Source organism: Carassius auratus, chromosome 43, assembly GCF_003368295.1.
Source record: "Carassius auratus strain Wakin chromosome 43, ASM336829v1, whole genome shotgun sequence".
Classification (NCBI taxonomy): domain Eukaryota; kingdom Metazoa; phylum Chordata; class Actinopteri; order Cypriniformes; family Cyprinidae; genus Carassius; species Carassius auratus.
In genome coordinates, this window is record NC_039285.1 from 7,148,136 (window position 1) to 7,168,005 (window position 19,870).

A 19,870-nucleotide genomic window follows, 5' to 3' on the forward strand; every position below is an offset into this window, starting at 1 on the left:
ACTATACCTCTGGTTTACTTAAGGCCTGTTCAAGCAGAGGCTGTAAACACTCATTTAGATGATCCTCACAGTTTCAGACCACAGGCATGGACAAATGTAACAGAGAACTGTTGAAAGAAAGGGCTTCTTATAAATGATATCTCTTAACTTTTGTGCTAATCCATAGATTTGCAGTTGGAGAGGGAGTAAAAGGGAAACCGAGCCAGTTTCATGTTTCAGGCGAATGGAAGGAAGGATACACCATGTGGGGCAAATGTTAAGTGCTCAGGGAATTCAAAAAGCCACATGACTATTATTAACTCTCAAGGTGCTTGTTGTCACAACGTAGTATTGAAGAAAGCAGCTTTTCATTACATAATATTGATTGATGATAGCAATAGACCGATATAGCAACCTGGCCAAAATATTCAGATAATATTTAAAAATATAAATAATATATAAAATGTATTCTAAAAAAATTGGTATTGACAGTAAATTGCATCTATTCTTATTCTTACTCAAAACATTCATTACTTAAAATTATTTTGTGCTTATAAATAACCACTAGTGATTCTCTGACATTTTGTCCAAAATGGAAACTGAAACCATATAGCTTGACAATATTGATTTCTTGTTTTTAATCGATCCAATAAACGAGATCTTTTAGTCTATACTGTCTTAAGTTGGTGCACAAACAAACAAAACAGGTTTTTACTTTTATTTATTTTTTATTTTTTTGGACACAGCTTCAGGTTTCCTCCTCTCTGACTGTGTACCTTACTAGTGTTTGTTTGACAGAAACCAGGCCCTGGTAATCTCTGATATGAATGGAATGTGTCCTAGACAGAGAGGCTACCGGCTCCAACATAATGAATGTCCTATCATCACGACTTTCACAGCTGCTCACCACTCACAATGTGTGGCACTATAGATCCTCAAAGAACGGTATACATTAATAAAATGTAGCCTGGTAAATCGTCACATTAATTTAAGTTGGTTGACAGAGTGTTAATGGGTGGATTCCAGTTGGTCTGTGTCAAAACAGGGGTGGGGAGACCCCCAGGTGCTTTGTTGCTCTAGAATAATCCTGGAGCAAAGCCAGACCACCAGAACAATACAGCCACTCTGATCCACACGCTTCAGAAGAGCCTGACCAGCTTTGATTATTGTGAAAACAGTTGACATGCAGGTGGAGTGTGCATAAATTTCATAAGTGGTGGCTTTGGGTCCTGTCGGACAGGTGGGAACCCAGCACAGAGCAACAATTGGAAGGATGAGGCTTTGATGGTGTTTATTTGTTCGTCATGAAAGGCTCCGGTGTATGAAGGGAATGTAGCAGACATTTCATTCCCACACAAGTCATGGGGAAGAAGAAGAATGTGTCACTTGCCTTGTTTACCTGAGCCCCTTTCACACTGCACGTCGGACCCGCAATATTCCCGTAACATTGCCTGGTCGCCTTCTGTGTGAAAGCAACCACGTCCCGGAATTGATTACCGAATCGAACCCGGGTCGGGGACATAGTAACATTGCGGTAATCGATCCGGAACGAGCGCTGTGTGAACAAAAGCCAGATCTAATTCGGTATCGAAGTGATGACGCGCGTTATCGCGCGACTCTTTTACCAGCTGTTTTGAAGGAAGATCAACGTTCGCGACGAAATCATATGTGCAAACTGTAATGAAGCAGAGATCAGTTAGTTCCTCACTTTCCGCGCTGACACAGAGATCGTTTGCTTGCTTCAGTTAAAGTATAACGTGCCAAGCGTTGTCGACTCGTACATTACACGTCACGCGCTGATGTCACGTGTTGTTACGGGATCTTCAAGGGTTGTGTGTGAAAGCACGTACATATACCGGGTCATCACTGGCAGTGTGAAAGTGCCAAATCTAGCGACCAGGGAACAATTACAGGAACACTTTACCCCTGTATTTGCCGGAATGGCAGTGTGAAAGGGGCTCTGGTGACACAAAGGAGGAAGGAGACTCGCCAGAAGGTGTTTTTGCGTTTGTTAAGAGGTTTGTCAAGGGAAATCATTTCTGCTTACTGATGTTCATTCAGATGCTGTTGGTTGAAGTGGATCTTCTGTAGGTTTCTTTTACGGGCCAGTTTTTTGAGAGTCACTGTAATTGGACAGAATTGAATGGGTGTTATTTTGACTAGGGATGAAGATGATGTGTTTAGGGACGTGCTGGGTTATCTGTACTAATACTTAAGTGCAGATGTTATTTTTCTGTCCTCTCTCCATCAGACCATGGAATATCCTGAGGGAAATGAAAAATTTCACTTTCACTTTTCATTTTTTGCTTCCAGTTTCCAAGTGAGACAATCTGAGGTTTGTCCTCTCAGTGGAGGATTTAGGCTGGAGGGCAGAATATGTCCTGTTCTGTACCCCAGCCGTGATGCTCTCTTGCTGGGCAGAGCACAAAGAATTCTCCCTTAAGCAATCTGGTGCCCTCTGAATGAATTTCACATAGCTGAAATACTTTAGTCAGTCTATTGAGTCACAGGTGGGCTTAAGGGTCCTCAGTAGTGCAGTATGTTTGCCAACCTCCATTAAAAAGAAAATTAGACACACAAATGATCGTATGTGATTTATGTGCGATAACCAATGAGGTCTGTTCTAGCCCGTCACACACACACACACACATACACACACACTTTCAAGCTTCAGTATGTTAAGTATTTGATGCACACTTTAGTAAGGAATCACTCGGAAGTCATTATGCATTGTTTACTCTTATCTGCCATTTTTGTCATTTTTTTTTTTATGGGTTGCGTCTTACTTCGGACTTGACTGACAGACTAGTGTTCTGGCATTCGCTAGCTTTGTGCTTTCTAACCTTATTTCCACTTCTTTTCTCCTTTGTTGCAATTACTCTGATTGTTGTACATATGTAATCCTAGAAGTTTGTCATAATTGTGTCCACACAGTCCGTCTACTATTGTAATACATTTTACCAAATGTTAAATGTGTATATATGTAATTACTGTAGTAATTGTTATTTTTATTCATGTTACATATAAATTATTTTTTACATTTTGAGCCCCTCACTGCACATCCCTGTATAAACTGGATTGATTTTAATAACTTTAGTAAGTTTAACGTGCTTGAAGTATGCACCAAGCACATGGAAAATACAAGAATCCAATCAGGACTTGGTATCGCCAGGTACTCAATTTAAAGACTAGGATCAGATCAGGGGCAAAATAACATATTGGGACATCTCTAATGTCAAGCTGATGATCTTCATGAAGTTAGGCTTGGGATTGTTCTTCACCCTCCCCTTTAAGTTTAAAATAAACTTTGGCTTCCTTCCTCAATGCAGCAATGTGTTGCTGTATCTAAGGCACTGCACATTTTTGTTGACTAAATCTTGAGCACTGACTGTCCAAGTCAAGGTCATTATGGTGACTAAAACGCACTTGTGCTGATGTCACATCTTAAATGACCTCATGTGCTCAAATATGCTGGCTTAGGCTTACACCTCAGAATTTCTCACTAATGTGACTTCAAGGCCTGTTTCACCCCTTGCTCTTCTCTGGAAAGATTACATCTTCATTCAATTTAAAACAAAACTTGTTGCATTCGACCTGCCCTCACAGAGCCATGTGGAAACTGCTGCGGTTACATAAGACTTTGTAGCTTTGTGCTGGATATGTGATATTATTGAAGTTTTCAGTGAGTCGTTCTGTGTTCAAATAACTTGCTACTAACTTTGTTACGCTGATAACTTCCGACTCATTTGTTTGCACTAGCAGCCTATTTATTGGTGTATATCTGGTCCAAGTGTCTTTCTGTTTGTATGCTTCTTGTATCTTTCCCATCATGTTTCTAGTCCCAGCTGTGGTCTGAGTGGGTCCATTTGTTTCCTGTCTTGGCTAAAATCCACAGTGATTGGTGTGGTGTTAAGTGTAATCTTAAGTGCTCTGTCCTCACACGTTGTGTCCGCGGGGTGTTTTTATTTTGGTGATGTCTGATAGCCCATGACAGGGGTTATTGATAAGAGACCTCACTGATTATATAAGAGGAACTCCATGACTGGCTAATCTAAAAACTGTTATAAATACTTATAACCAAATTAGAGTGATGATGCAAATGATTCAGTGAATCAAAGCTTAAAGAAAAGTTAATCAAGTAGCATGCATGCAGTGTTTTTTTCACTTGTCTTCACAGTATTTTTTGTTTTTTGTTTTTACTCATCTCATCAGGCTTGGAATGCCATTACTTGTTGACTTTCAAAACCACAGATATAATTTACCCTCATGTCATTCCAAACCTTTATTACTTTGTTTTTTCTGTGGAACATGCTGGTAACAATGAAAACTGGGAACTGTAAATGTTGATTTGTTACCAACATTTTTCAGAACATCATCTTTTATTTCCCAACAAAAGAAAGAAAAGTCAAACAGATTTGGAATGATACAAAAGTGATTAAATAATGACTCCATTTTCATTGCTGTGTGGATTATGCCTTGAATAACATTGTGGGTTTACTTTTTGAAGGACGAGCATACAGTTGAAAGATTATCTCTTTGATTGCTATTTGCTATAGTACTGGTGAATGTTTAATGTGAGGCCTCATGAGTTTTGTTTATAATCACTTGTTTTTCTTCCTTTTAGTTGCAAGACTAATATCCTTTTCATTGTGTTTTACGCATAGTTTGAGATGCACTATGGAAAGTACACAAGAAATTTGAGTTACGAAACTCAGTTTAGTCAGGTATTTTCCTTTCAATGGCTCAATGTAAACCGTTATTAGGTTGGACCGGTTTACTTGGAAATACAGTCATTTTATTCTAAAATGCTTTTATCTTGAGTGGGCAAAGCATTTGTCCTTCGAGAACTGCAATATTCTCTGTTAAATAAATTAAACAATTTGACTTGGCCTGAGGGGCACTGCACCAAAGGCTTATGATGGAATTTTATTTTCCAAATCTTAAACAGTTACATTGAAAATGCAAATGCAAAGACAGTGCCTCTAGAAAATACTTTCCAGTAGGTTTTGTGCCCATTTAGTGTTTGACCCTAATATTTCTGTTTCTCTTCAGGGAGTCCCTCCAAATCTGTGTCCACCATGTCTCTTTCTGTGCGCCCCATGCGGAGGGTCGTCACCAGATCCATCAGTAGGAGCCAGTCCTTCGCTGGAGTCAACTCCTACGATAAGTCTTACAGGTCAGTGTTAAAACAATCAACAACAGAGCGTGCATTAGAGATGGGTGATCTATCAAATATTCATGAATATATTGAGGATTTTAATGTCTATTATTACCCTAGTCCAAATCACAACAGGTTAACTCGGATTAAGCGCTCACAATGTGTATACATTAGCCCTTTCAATTAGGACCAAAGGCATTTTAAAAACAACTTTAAAGGGAAGTCACAGCTGACAGGACGTCCTGTGGAACTAGCATACAATTCCTAAAGGCTGCAGGAAAGCATGAGCATTTATTATTGGCTACAAAAACGCTTCGCTCTAACAAAACAGGACACGTTTTCAAGAATATCTGTGTTGGTCTTGTAGCCAGTCAATTTTGTATACTCCACACAGACTTGACTTGGTTGAATAATTTTATCTGTTGAATAAATAAGCGTTGTTTTTGTTCAAGTGTATGTGTGCTGTTTTAAATGTATGTATTTGGCATCGTTTTAATTTTTTAGAAGGGCAGAGTGGCTCTTTGACTTGCGCTTGATGTAGTTTGATTCTGAAGCGTGTAGAGTTCTCTTCAAACCCTTGATGATGAAATAGAGCAGACAGAGAAAGCATGAAAGATTTAAGAAGGCCACTATCAGGACAACAGGGAGCAGCGCTGAACAAGAGAGTCTGAAAGAATGAAAGTGAGGATGAATATTCTCTATATTTCAAAAGCTTTTTTTAGTCCCTTTTGTTACTGTGACTTGTTTTTCTGTTATGCTTACCTGCGGATCCTGAGCTGTTCTCTGCTTTTGTTCCTCGTACGACTTTATGGGAGAAAACTGTGTCAAGACGCATCAGTGTTTCTCTCCATTTTATTGAGTTGCCTGTCATCTAGTAATTGCAGCTCGAATCGATCAGCACAAGTGTTGTTCTAAAGCGCTATCGATTTAGATAAGAGATTGTTTCCCTGGCTTGCAGAAATACTGTTTTCAATGGTTGAAAAAACATGTGGTCCTATTATAAATGAAATGATTACTCATAGTTCAGTGTGGGGTTGTGGCAACTGACCAATGGTATCTTGTATTGACGATAGTCAGAGATATCGACTGTGGCTAATGCCTTTGAAAACAAGACTATTATTATTATTATTATCAGGCTAGTAATACTAATTAGTTTTAGGGTTTATTTCATCCATCATATCGTTTTTACAGTGGTGCGTGTTATATGTAAGTTTAGCGTTGTAGGAAAATTAGATTTATTCATCATACAGTGTAGATCAATTATATTTTTTAAAGTGCATAAACTCGTTCTAGACTGAAGTCATGTTCTTTTTAATAATGTAAATGCTCTTTGATAATTTAGCTGCTGTTTGAATAACTGAGGAAATGTATGCATTATAATTAGTAATTTACAATGTTTCTATTAAATTGTTATCATGTTAAATACAAATTCAGTCGTATTAAAAAAAACGTTTTATTTTGGTCCGCTCTCTGACTATGAGAGAAGGAGTAAAGTAAATAAATACGGTAGCATGATAATATCTTACAGGCAACCATTCTCACAGGTTGACGATATGATTATAGAGCATATCATCCAACATTAGTTCAGAGATCAGTAATAAGGATGATGAGATGATTTCGGGCCGGTAAATGGGAATGCCACTTGCATTACAGGTCTTTTTCTGTATTGTCACTAAATCTTTTGCCAAAATGTATGCCATGCAGACTCAAATGTTTGGTTTCCTGTGATGTTTTCAACATTATAGTTGTGAATTCTGCTGATTTAAATATGAGAAAATAAGATAAAATAATAGCTTTTACGATAAATTTCAGTTGTTATTAATATATTATTTTAATTAATGTATTCTTAATTTATTGTTTTATATTGACTAGGTTTGTGTAAAAAAACTAGGGTTGGAGAAAGTTTTTAAATTACCTCAAAAATAATAAATGTATACTTCAGCTTTATGTACCTCATATGTGTCCTAGGAACCTTTCAGTGTTCAGCACCCCGGCGTGTGTGAGGAGGACTCCCTCCAGAGCTAGCAGGATGTTCACGCTCTCTACTAAATCTCCTCCTCCAAAGGTGCCCCAGCCTGAGAGGCTGGACGAGGTGTTCGAGGCCCTGAAGAGAGGACTGCAGTACGTACACAAATATATGCATTGTAAATTTGTGACCTTGGACCACAAAACCAGTCGTAAGGGTCAATTTTTTGAAATTGAGATTTATACATCATCTGAAAACTGAATAAATACGATTTCCATTGATGCGTGGTCTTTTAGAATAGGACAATGTTTGGTCAACATTCAACTAATTGAATATCTTGAATCCGAGGGTGTAAAAAAATCTAAATCCTGAGAAAATCACCATTAAAGTTGTCCAAATTAAGTTTTTAGCAATGCATATTACTAATCAAAAGTTAAGTTAGGAAGGAAATATGTACAAGGAAATGTACAAAATATCTCCATGGAATATGAATATTTACTTAATATGCTAATTATTTTAGGCATAATAGAAAAATCAATAATTTTGACCCATACAGTATATTTTTGGCTATTGCTACAAATATACCCCCAGCGTCTTCAGAATGGTTTTGTGGTCAAGGGTCACATTTGTGAATTAGCCATTACAGTTAATTTAGACAAGTAATACAGTGTTTTATCAGTTGCTCACACTCAAAGAGAGCTATTATAAAACACAATTATGCTCACACAATACATACTGTCAGCTGATGTACATACTTTTACAGATGCTACCTGCAGGTCCATCAGATGGAGCTGGACAGTCTGAACAGACAAATGAAGGAGTCCAAGAGAAACTCTCGCTTGGTAAGTCTAAACAAAAACTTTTGTTTTGTTTCATGGTACTAAGCTATTCAGATCTGAGCACTTTCCTGTCTTTTTTATGTTAATGTTTGATTTGTAATATTTCTGTTGCTCTTTTGTAGGGTTTTTTGTATGAACTCGACAAGGTGAGTGGACACTTCATTCATTTCATCTTTCTTTAGTTTTAGTTTAGAGACTACACTCAAAAAATCCTAGTACCATCAACTTATTTCATGTTATTAAATTGCTGTTGCCTGTTAATGATATTTTGAAGATTATAAATGTTGTTCTCTGTTCTCTTAGCAAGTGAAAGTAATCGAGAGATTTATGAGACGGCTGGAGTTTCATCTTAGTAAGGTAAGCTTGCTGTTTAACTGAAATGCAAATAATTTTTAAAGTATAGCTATGCAAATATTTTGAATGCACAAGTGGTATAAAACCACGCCAAATTTAATATTCATGAAATTTGTAAAAGTAGGATATAGCTGTACAGTATAAATGTAATAGTAAAACTATTTTGTTATAAATATGAAATCAACTTTACAGTGCATACTACATTTGAAAGAACTTTGTTTTTAACTAGATTTAAAAAAATAAAAATTCCTGAAATATTTCTGTGAGCAGGATATGCCACCCATGTCAAACAGAGTTGCATGTGTGTTTTGTAGCTTTTGTAGCAGGTCTGTTCTTGTTCAGATGTCTCTGTGTTAGTGACTGCTCTTGCATGGCCCAGTGGCCCCCGATAACAGCCTCTTTTCGCTTGTGCACATGCATTCATGCACATACATGTCTGCATCTAAACAGTGACTTTTTTCCTGAGTGATAGTCACATACAGGATGTACAGCAAAGCGTAATCCTCCTTCTCACTGAGGACACATTCTCAGACATGGATGCCCACACATGACAGGGGACATGGGTCGCAGGCAGAGGACAGCTTCAGGGTCTGCTCACATTCTTGGCTCGTTTGGGGAGCAGTTAACTACCCTCCGCTGGACCTGTTGGTGTCTGAACTAACAGCCTAAACTAACCCAAGCCAGCTGCACTACAGGAAGAGGCTTACCTCTCGATCCTCCTCTTCCTCCCTTCCCTTCTCAGTCTCATTTCATGTTTGATTAGTCTGCATTTTATGAGCGGAGGCGCTGCATGGAGTCTCCATGCTTTTGCTGGGGCAGAGTAATGGGCCTCTATTTTAGTCAAGGAGGGGCAAATTGAGAAAGTACCCAAAAAAAAAAAACTCTTAATATTAAGTGCTAACGACTTTCAGGTGCTTTGTGGAGATGGTGGGGGTGGCTATGGTCTATGACAAATGTGAACGAAGAGGCGTGTTGTTATCAGTTTTGTGTTGTAGTTTGTATTAGCAGAAGAGGCACTTGTCATAACTCTGTGAAAATTATGACTGTCCCACTGACTCCCTGCCAATGCTGGAACGGGCTCACTGGACGGATTTTAACCATCTCCAGATGGACACTCTGAGTTGAACATTTTCCCTCTCTCAGTTTGTCTTTCCTTCGTCCTTCATTCGGTTATTGAAGGAAGCCTTTTTAAGGGCTGCAGATTCTTTCTCACATTCAGTGTCAAGGATTGTGTTTGTTATAGTTTCTCGACTTGTGCATTTATGGATATGTGGGAACAACCAGTATACCTACAAGAAAACCTGTGTTCATGAAATTACATATTATAATTTACTTTATGAACTATTTTTCCCTTATGAGTATGTTTGTTTGGCCCAAGTATGGTGGCACACAAATATGTATAAAATGTGTTAATTTATGTCTGTTCTTTTAATTATAGTAAAAGAGTGCATACATGTTCAGTAATTTTTGGTTTTCTAAATCCTTCCATTCTTTGCAAAGCTTATACAGTGGTGTTTTTGTGATTACCATCATTTGGGTATTGCTTTTTTAAGGGGTCATATGATGTGATTTAAATTTTTCCTTTCTCTTTGGAGTGTTACAAGCTCTTGGTGCATAAAGAAGATCTGTAAAGTTGCAAAGACTAAAGTCTCAAATCCAAAGAGATATTCTTTATCAAAGTTAAGACTGCCACGCCCCCCCTAAAACGGCTCATTCAAACACGCCCCCACATGTCTACGTCACTATGTGGAAATATTTAGTATTTGCGTAATGCCGCCCAAATGTTCAAGTTAGTGTTGAAGCAGTCATGTCAGAGAGATGCTGTGTGTTTCTAGGCGAAAGCAAAAGCACTTTATTTGGCTTTCCGAAAGTAGATGTTTTTAGGAATCTTTACGAGTACAACAGAACCGCAATGCTTTTTATGGAAGACTGTTTCGTGAACTTAGAAGATATATTGTGTTTTTTGAACATTTAAAGCGTGTCAACATGTTCCGTTACACCAAATAGACTAAATAATGATCTTTAAAAAAGCATCATATGACCCCTTTAAAGCCATAATTCCTTCTTATACACCTCCCTTCTCCTGCTTAAACATTCTTCCATTGAAGTGAATGGAGCTTGCATACTGTTTGTATGCTTCTCATTCATTCATACTCAATTACAATGGATTGCTCATTCTTTTTTTCTAATCTCTGAATTACAAGAGTCGTGCTGTGAACAGTTATGAAATGACTGTTTGTAATGATAATATCTCTAGCTCTGAACATCTGCCTATGTTTTAGTTGACATAATTTGGAGATTTAACAGTTTCCTGTCTCCATTAATGACTTCCACATTTGCTGACCTGCTCAAGGTGCTGCGGATAGATTAATAAAATCTAAATTACTTATATTGCAGGCAATGAGGCCTAGCAGGAAAAACTTGGGCAAGAAAAGATTTAACAACAAGATGTTGTGGTTGGTGCATGTGTGTGCATAGGCAATTAAGGGATTCAAATAGTGAATGATTCCTTTATTGGATAATTCAACTTAAGTTGCAGCTGTGTTTTGGATATGGTAGTTAGTTTGTAGCTGATCTAAGATGGTCATTATTTTGTTGAATTTTAAACTGGAATGACTTGCTTGTTTCTGATTAAAGGGGCTTAATTTTATTATTCTTTTTTTTTTCACAAATCTAAATATTCTTAAAACAAAATCATTTTGATAAGCGGAATTGGGAGATGATAATAAGAATTGATTTCCATGTGATTACCATCTAGAAGCCAACTAATGTTTCAAAACTCTGCTCAAGACGGGTTTTTCAGGGAATGTTATTGAAGACATTTGTTATGAACATGCATCACTGTTGTATTTAATTAATATATTTTCATTGATTGTAATAAACACTGGATGTTGTGTGTGTGTGTGTGTGTGTCCACGTAGATTGACGAGCTCTATGAGGCCTACTGTATGCAGCGCAGACTGAGAGATGGAGCCGATAAGATGGTGAAGGCTTACACAGTCTCTCCAGGCAGCAGGGAGGCCAGAGAAAGTCTGTCTGAAGCTAACAAGAGCTTCAAAGAGTACACAGAGGTAAGAGTGTTTGGTTAGATGAAAGTGTGGGTGGAAGAGGAAGAATTATGGACTTTGTCAATAAAGACGAGAACAAAGACAAGATTAGAGTAAACCGTGTACGCAGGATTTAAAAGGGTTCAAAACATTTTGTGTGAATCCATTTTAGATCAAAAATTTATTTTAGCTTATTGTTAGTAACATTAAAGCACATCAACTTAGTGTTACTGAACGGTGTTCACTTAAGAACTAAAATGTCCTTCAGCTTAGTCTTAGTTAGTACAGCACATCCACTTTAGAACTAGAATTTTCTTCAGTTTAGTGTTTGTGAACTGAATCCACTTCAGAAATTAAATTTACTTTTAAACTGAAATCTACTTCAGTGTTTGTAACCAATTCAGGATTGAAAACCACTTCAGTTTAGTGATGTTAATTAAATCCACTTAACGTGTTTTTTACAAGGCATGAGGGACTGAAGTTGCAGATAAACAATAAAATAATTTATTTTCCAGGACTAAGATAAACATCAAGAAATTCATATAGAAATATTTTTGCAGTATATGGTTCCAGTAAAATTACCACCCTGAAAAATGTGATTGGTTTTATGATGTTAGACTTACACTTTACTGATTTTGGCTTAGACAACAGTTTTTTTTGCATCCGGCCAGATGGATACAGGGCAGCAGAGCTAGACTCATTTGATATGCTCATGGAAATAATGCAGGGAGGCAATCTGATTAAGAGAGACAGCCTTTCATAAGTGCTTTTCATTACCCTAATGGCTGCTGCAGGACACATTCAACTGTAGGAATCCTCATTATTTTCCTCCCTTTCTCTCTCTCTGTCTCTCCTGCTATTACTATTTGCTGAATACTTTACAGTGTATACTATATACTGCCTATTATTATTATTTTTTAATTAAGTGAAAAGTAAGCATTATTCCATGATGAATGGTTCAAACTGTAGTGTGCTGTATCGTTGTTTCAACACCTTGCATGTTTATTTCTCTCGTGCCTGCCACCTTAGTCTTTTTTCCTCTCTGTATTTCCTCTCTTTCCTGCAGAATATGTGCATGCTGGAGAGTGAACTTGAGAACCAGCTGGGGGAGTTTCATGTCAAAATGAAAGGTAAGACGGTCTCTTTATACTTGGGTAATGTTCCATTCTAGAGTAATTTTAGTTTGTAATTTCCTACAGTTTCATATCACACGTTTCATGATCTTAACAGTGTGCCATATTTGAATAATGATGCAAGGCTTTTTTTCCAGGCTTGGCAGGTTTTGCACGGCTTTGTGCTGGAGATCAGTATGAGGTGAGCTGCTATAATTGACCTTCTCTCTCATTTATAGTTGCCATGAAATCGTATTGTTGCCAGTTCATCAGTAAAGATAAAGCAATACATTTGAGATGCTCTTGAGGGTTGATGTTCAGCCTCACAACACTATTGCCAATCAAAACTGATTGCGGAGTCAAAATATTCATCTGTTCCACAATCAACTGCAAACTCCGATTATTGAATATTCTTGTATTCTGACTTTTTGTGGTGCATTTAGTTCCTGATAAAGGAAATCACTTTGAAGTCACATTACTTAAGTAAAACTTATTGTAAACAATTGATGTTTCTTTACATTCATCATGTCCTCATAATGCGTCCTTGATGTCATCGGTGATCTGCTTTGTACTGTTGTCAGCGACAGATATGACCGATAGCGTTGATTGAAGATCTGACTGGTTTGAACCCCACACAGGGCAATCTATGAGCAATAACTATTGATTCTGTAAGCTAGCATTGGATGAAAGCATCTGGTAAATGACTGCTTACAAAAGAGACGGACACAGATGTGCGGTTAAGAGCAGATTTGGGGAGGCGTAGGATAATTAAAGAGGAGCGAATATTAATGTGTATGCCCCACCTCCACCTGTTTAACATGCAAGAGCTTTAGAGTGACTGACAAACCAGTCCATGCAGTGAGTCAGCACAGTCCGCTCAGCAAGAGCCCTCTGAGACATGACAGGAGGGAGGTGGTGTGAAAAAGAACAAAAACTTGACTCGAGAAGATCTAGAAATTGATGAAAGAGTGGGTGGCAGAGACTCTTTATCAGAGATTTTTATTTGGCCTATCTGTTATTATTCTCACTCTGTTCATTTATTGCCTTTACTGCGATACAAAAAAAACCCACGAAAGCAAAGATTTTCTTCCTCCTCTCCACCTGAATGAATGAAAAAATCAGTTTTAAGTTATTAATCAGCTTGTAATTCTGTTAGAAATTTTAATACAAGAAAAATAAACAAACAAAGGGATCGAAAATATATACCAATATACATACCAATAATATATATATATATAGTACTTTTGTCTTGTTTTTCAGTAGAAAAAACATATAAATAGAAATATATAATAATAATGTAAAATTGTATAGGAATTCAAATGTAATTCTAATTGTTTGTTAATTTATTTTTATTTTTGAATACCTCCACAGATCTTTATGAAGTACGGTCGTCAGCGGTGGAAGCTGCGGGGTCGGATTGAAATCAATGGCAAGCAAGTGTGGGACAGTGAGGAGATGGTCTTCCTCCCCCTTATCACAGAGTTCCTCTCTATAAAGGTAGTTTTTAATATGACAATACAGTTACATTCACTGGTATATTGTCATATGTTTTTCACATACTACTAGTTTCTGGTTGTCCTTTCTGTCACACTCACATGTGCAGCACAGTCACATCAATCTGTGAGATATTAATGCACATCCAGCACAGCAGCTGGATTTTGACTTGTTGTTCTCTACCAGTGGTTCCATGACACATAACTACACGTGAGAGAAAGGGAACATCACTCCAGGACAGAGAGAAAGAGAGAGAGAGAGAGAGAGAGAGAGAGAGAGAGAGAGAGAGAGAGAGAGAGAGAGAGATGGGGAGGCAGGGGGATAGAGACAGGAAGACTGCATGGGATAGGGAGTGAAGGGAAGTTTACAGTAGACAGCAATATTAAAACAGAGACTCCAGGGGAGGAATGAAGAGAATGCAGCTGATGTTTGTCAAAATGTTTTCGATTGGCCCGAGGGATGTAAAATGTACTGTTGGGTCTGATTCAAAGTGCAGTGTGACCCCATAATTTGAAACCATATGCCCAACCCGAGGATCAGAAATGTCAGCATGTAAAGACAATATAAAATCAAAATCAAACCTCTTTATTTTCTGAAACTGCCCCTAAACGGTGTGTTATTTTGCATGGTTATTCTAAAGAATACAATTAATTTCATTCTAAAATAAAATAATAATTAAATTAACGGTTGCACTTTATTTTACAGTACGTGTACTTACATGTACTTATAGTGTACTTACAGTGTATTTATCTAAGAAGGTTCTGGTAATACAAGGTAACTACATGGGGTAGGGTTAGGTTTAGGGGTTGGGTTCAGGGTTAGTACCTAGTTATTACATATTTATTGTCATTACAATAATAAGTACATAGTATGTACATGGGGAACAGGACTGTGAAATAAAGTGCTACCCTATTTTTTTTCTAATTTTTTAATTTTTTTTTATAATATCATCATAACCTGTTTACACCCATTCTTCGAAGTTTGATCAAATCTCAAAGTAAAAATTAAATCCTACAAACTTCCCAATAGATAACATGTCATTTTAAAATCATAATATGGAAGTTAAATGTGTTTAATTGGATCTTCAAAATTCCTTTTTCACAAAGCGTGCAACCTATATAACAAGTGATTGCTAATATTGACAGGAACTCGTGACATTGTGCTGGTCATTAAACTAATGATGAAATTTCCTCCTAAATAACCATCTCGTACGTGGTTGTCAAGGTGACGGAGCTGAAGAGTCTGGCCAATAACGTGGTGGTTGGAAGTGTGTCATGTGAGACGAAGGACCTGTTCGCTGCCCTGCCCCAAACAGTAGCTGTGGATATCAATGACTTGGCCACCATTAAGCTCAATCTAGAGGTCACCTGGAAGTAAGTACAGCAGAGGGATCACATCAAATGGCAGATCTTGTAACTGGTGATAAAAATGACTCGTTCTATTTGAAATGCACTGTAAACATGAACCCCTCTCTCTTTTCTTCTGTAGTCCATTCGACAAAGATGACCTGTCGTCCTCGGCTAGCACTGTGAACAAAGCTCCTACTGCCAACAAACGCTTCTCTACCTACAACCAGAGTCCTCCAGACACACCCTCTCTTCGAGAACAGGCCTTCCATGTGAGTACATGTACTCTTTTGACTGTCCAGTCCCTTTAAATCCAAAATCCACTGTCCCTTGAATATATACAGAGAAGTCCAAAAGTCTAAAACCTCAATAAATTATTTATTTTTTATTTTTTAAATACATATTATCAACCAACAACCCGAATCTACAATGGTTTTTGAACTTATATAATTTGTATATTTAAATTTTAGATAATCTAAATGAACAGGACATCAATTTTAAATAACTAACAAATATTTATTAATATAATAATAATTAATGCTGTTACCATTATTTTTACATTTACTGTCATTTAAAGTAGGGAAAGGGAAAACGTGAGGAAATTACATTTTTAAAAGTGTATTTACATGTACATTTTTATAGTATTTAAAAGAAAAAAACGGCAGCACTTGAGCTGCATGAACTTCACAAGTTTGTTGCAGACCTGGTAATATTTCTCTCCTGCATGGTCTGAAAATGATCCATAGAGCATATTGTGCTCCAGTGGAACCAGGAACAGGGAATCACATGAGCTATTGCACAAATTTGTGGATTTGATTAGTAACCCTTGAAATGGTACAGAATCTTAAATATCTTTGTTTTTAGATTTTAGTAATATTTAACCCTTTTGAAGGTTTATTTGGAATCCCAGACCTTTTTAATATGTCCTTAGAATATATCTGATTTCATATCTCATGTGTTTTGCTTTTGAAATATTCAAGAATTATTAATTTAATAGGTTTCTGCTAAGTGCACACCACCATAATGTCGATATACCACAGATCTCTCTCCTTTTGTCCTAATGGAGATCGCGCAGTTCTGCAGACTCTTTTAAGATTTAAATTAGCACAATAGGCTCCACATAGATTAAATAGTAGTAATTTCTCAGAAACATCTTAATCTCACAAGGTCATGGTAGCATATGATGGCTCCATTTCAGGTCAGCTCTGATGAATTAGATGAAATGGATGTCTGAAAAGCTCATAACTTGCTAGGTCAGATCACCATAGACCAGAAGTGATGTAGCTGTAGCCCACTCCAAAACTCTCATGCCCTCCCGCTGACTGCGTGCAGACAGCTCCACGAAACATGATGTCCAAACAGCGCTGGTCCTTACTGGATGTGTTCAGAGACACGCTTGCAGAGAAACTGACTCAGAGCTGCTCATGCAGTGATGTCACCTCGGTCCGCCTGGGGTCCTCTCTGCTTTTCAGCCATGTAAGTGCGGTCGACTCGTAGACCTAGTTGTGTAGCTTTGGCTAGTAGTCAGTAATAGGCTGAAAAGCTTTGTATGGTTCTTTTGGTAATGAGTAGTCTCTGCTGTCTGTCTAGGAAATTATAATTGTTGTAGTGATGGTTTCCACTGTGTCCTGTAGTCAGTTGTCTTTAATTAAATAGAGCAAATAGGATTCTTGTGCATGTTATTAGTTGTCTGTCCAACTGTGAGTGACAAGAATAGTAAAGTATGTTATTGTTTTGAAGGGTGTTCACATTAGCCCAGTGAGGGAAGTTAATTAGAGGGAGCAGGGAGTGTGTTAGTTCACTGGGCCTGATGCCAGTCTGCTCTCCACAAAGATACAAACTAATGCTGAGTGACGCTGTTTTCTCCTCTCCCTCTTAAAACTAGCCTGTTGTCTGCTCACAGTCCTCAGATATTATTTGAGCATATATCTCTCACTGTGGACTTTATAGTAGAGTATGAAATGATGGCCTTTCACATGATTTCATTAGGGCTTTAATACAAGATTCCTGAAGGACATTTTTACAAAGCATTTTACAAACTTCAAGTCAAGTACTTGAATAAGGAAAGACAGAAATGTCTTGTCATCAAACCATAAGCCATTCATCAAAAGAAAAACAGCGCTGCTACATAATATATTTGTGAAATTTTTTTTTTTACTTTTTTCCAGGAATTTATATATTTATACATGTGTGTATATATATATATATACATAAATACATTTTCCACAAAAATACTATGCAGCACAACTTGTTTTTAACATTGCTTGTAATAAGACATTGTTTCTTGAGCATCAAATCAGCATATTAGAATGATTTCTGAAGGATCATGTGGCAGAAGATTGGAGTAATGACTGCTGAAAATTATTTGATATCACAGGTATAAATTACATGTTCAAACATATTAAAATTGAAAAGAGCATTTTAATTGTGATATTGCACAATTTTGTTTTTACCGTTTTTATGATAAAATAAATGTAGCCATTGTTTGCATAAAATACTTGTTTAAAAAAATATTATTATTATTATTATTATTTTTTTTTTTTACAAATTTCACAATGATTTCAGTGTCCATTTTTGTGTTTGTTAAAGTTCGGCTTTTTCATCACAGAAATAAATGACATTTTAAAACTGATCAAAATAGATGGGTTAATTCATTATTATTTTTAATGATATTACTGTTTTTAGTTTTATTTATTTTATTAATCACATAAATGCATAAGTAGGCATAGCTGGAATAAGAGACTTCTGTCAAGAACTTTTAAAAACATTACCCACCCCAAACTTTTGAATGGTAGTGAATGTCATTTTCTTTGTCCATTGAACTCTTTACATAAATTATTTAGTATTTATAATCATTTATATCCTTATAATCTCTTTCTTCCGCACTAGAATATGTTGAGGAGACAAGAGGAGCTGGAGAACGGAACAGCATGGTCAAACTCCTCCGAATCCTCTGACGATTCCTCCAGTCCCCAGCTTTCCATGGGAATGCGCCATGCACACAAAAACTTAGTACAGCCTGAGGTACAAACTGCTCCTCCTGCCATTGAAATCTCATTTGCAACCCGTGAATCTGCGACCTCTACTCCCACCCGCCTGGCCAAACAGAAAGAAGAGGACGAGGAGGGGGAAGAAGAGGGGGAAGATCTGAAGAAACCAACAGCCACCATAACAGTCACCACTGAGGCTCCCGTGAAACATGAAGTGCCCAATGGCCATCCCCGCTATTCACGCTCCCTTAGCCACATCAGCGAGATCAGTGCAGATGGTGTTTTGACAGATAGACTGACTGGGGAATCTTTGGAGTCCAGTGAAGTGACTTCAGCGGTCTCTTCAGTATTTGTAAGTGACATTGACATGGATAAGCCCCACCGTGCAGAACTATGTTTTGTAATACCAGACACTCAGGAGATCTGCCCCAGTCCTGATCCCTCCACGAGTGAGCCATCCTGTCCCGCAGAGCCACCGAACTGTTCAGAAAGTAGCTCTCCTGCAGAAACCACAGCTTGTGACTCTGAAAAAGCTCCAGAGCTCACGTCTAGGCCCACCTGTGGAGACAAAGACTCTTTCCCCAATGCTAATGCTTTGTCCCAGCAGATGGACTCCGAAGATCCTAGGACTGATTCCTCTCATGAGCCACACCTCACAAAGACACAAACGGACGACCTGCTGGCAGAGAAGTCTGGTTCTTTAGTAGACACTGGACCCATGGATGATTTGGGGGGACAATCAGCAGACAGTGGTTTGGAGGAGGCCCTTGGTGCCGTTTTGTCCTCCCTTGATGACTACAGAGGCCAGTTCCCAGAACTACAGGTCCTAGAGCAAGAGCTGAAGCTGTTGGAGGAGGCGCTAACAGTAAGTGCTGAAACTTATTATTGTGGTTCGGTGTCAGTAAAATAAAAATAAACCAATATATGTATAAAAATGCAATTCAGGTTATTTCAAAACTGTTCTTCTTTGAAGAGTGTGTTTTGAATATCTGCATTAAAATGTCCTTTTATACTTTTAATTTATAAAGTTGCATCTAGTTGAAAATGTCAGGGTGAAAAAAAAAAACCCCTGGAAGAAAAACCGTCTGAAATTCTTGAAAAGAAACCTGTATTGTAGTTAGTCTTAGTTCTTTATTATTACTTCGATAGATAAATTAATATTTGAAACTGCTACATAATATTTGAAAGGAAAAAATGTCATGCGATGCAACCAACTAAAGCAGCAGAAATAAAAACCTCAAAAACATTATTTATGAATTAGTGGCATATATTATAAAAAATTATTTATGTAAGTAATTTTGGTGAAGGTTTTTTTTTATTATTGTAATAAATAATATGAAAATCCTTTAAAGAGTTTCAGAGACAGATGGACAGATAGATGGACAGATAGATAGATGGATAGATGGACAGATGGACAGATAGATAGATGGATAGAGATAGATAGATGTAGATATATTTATGAATGACTGTTTCTAAACCATAAATAAATATGGTAAATATGTGAATTACTTTTAACACCAAATGTTTTAGTATTTAATTTGACCCATTTATTGTGTCTTTGATAATCAGTATGCCTTCAGGGAGG

The 19,870-nt window shown here is 37.3% G+C and overlaps 1 protein-coding gene across 3 annotated transcripts in view; it reads left to right on the plus strand.

Annotated features, from left to right (window-relative positions):
• LOC113061588 (rho family-interacting cell polarization regulator 1-like) overlaps positions 1-19,870 on the plus strand; it is a 60,416-nt gene that overhangs the window by 31,380 nt on the left and 9,166 nt on the right. For all 3 annotated transcript variants that reach the window (XM_026230821.1, XM_026230820.1, XM_026230818.1), the window contains exons 2-13: positions 5,032-5,155; positions 7,106-7,258; positions 7,867-7,945; positions 8,065-8,088; positions 8,246-8,299; positions 11,218-11,367; positions 12,410-12,473; positions 12,614-12,657; positions 13,827-13,952; positions 15,174-15,322; positions 15,438-15,567; positions 18,185-19,150. In XM_026230821.1, coding sequence (XP_026086606.1) covers positions 5,058-5,155; positions 7,106-7,258; positions 7,867-7,945; positions 8,065-8,088; positions 8,246-8,299; positions 11,218-11,367; positions 12,410-12,473; positions 12,614-12,657; positions 13,827-13,952; positions 15,174-15,322; positions 15,438-15,567; positions 18,185-19,150 — 2,037 coding nt within the window. In that variant the 5' untranslated portion in view covers positions 5,032-5,057. The remainder of the gene's footprint in view (positions 1-5,031; positions 5,156-7,105; positions 7,259-7,866; positions 7,946-8,064; positions 8,089-8,245; positions 8,300-11,217; positions 11,368-12,409; positions 12,474-12,613; positions 12,658-13,826; positions 13,953-15,173; positions 15,323-15,437; positions 15,568-18,184; positions 19,151-19,870) is intronic.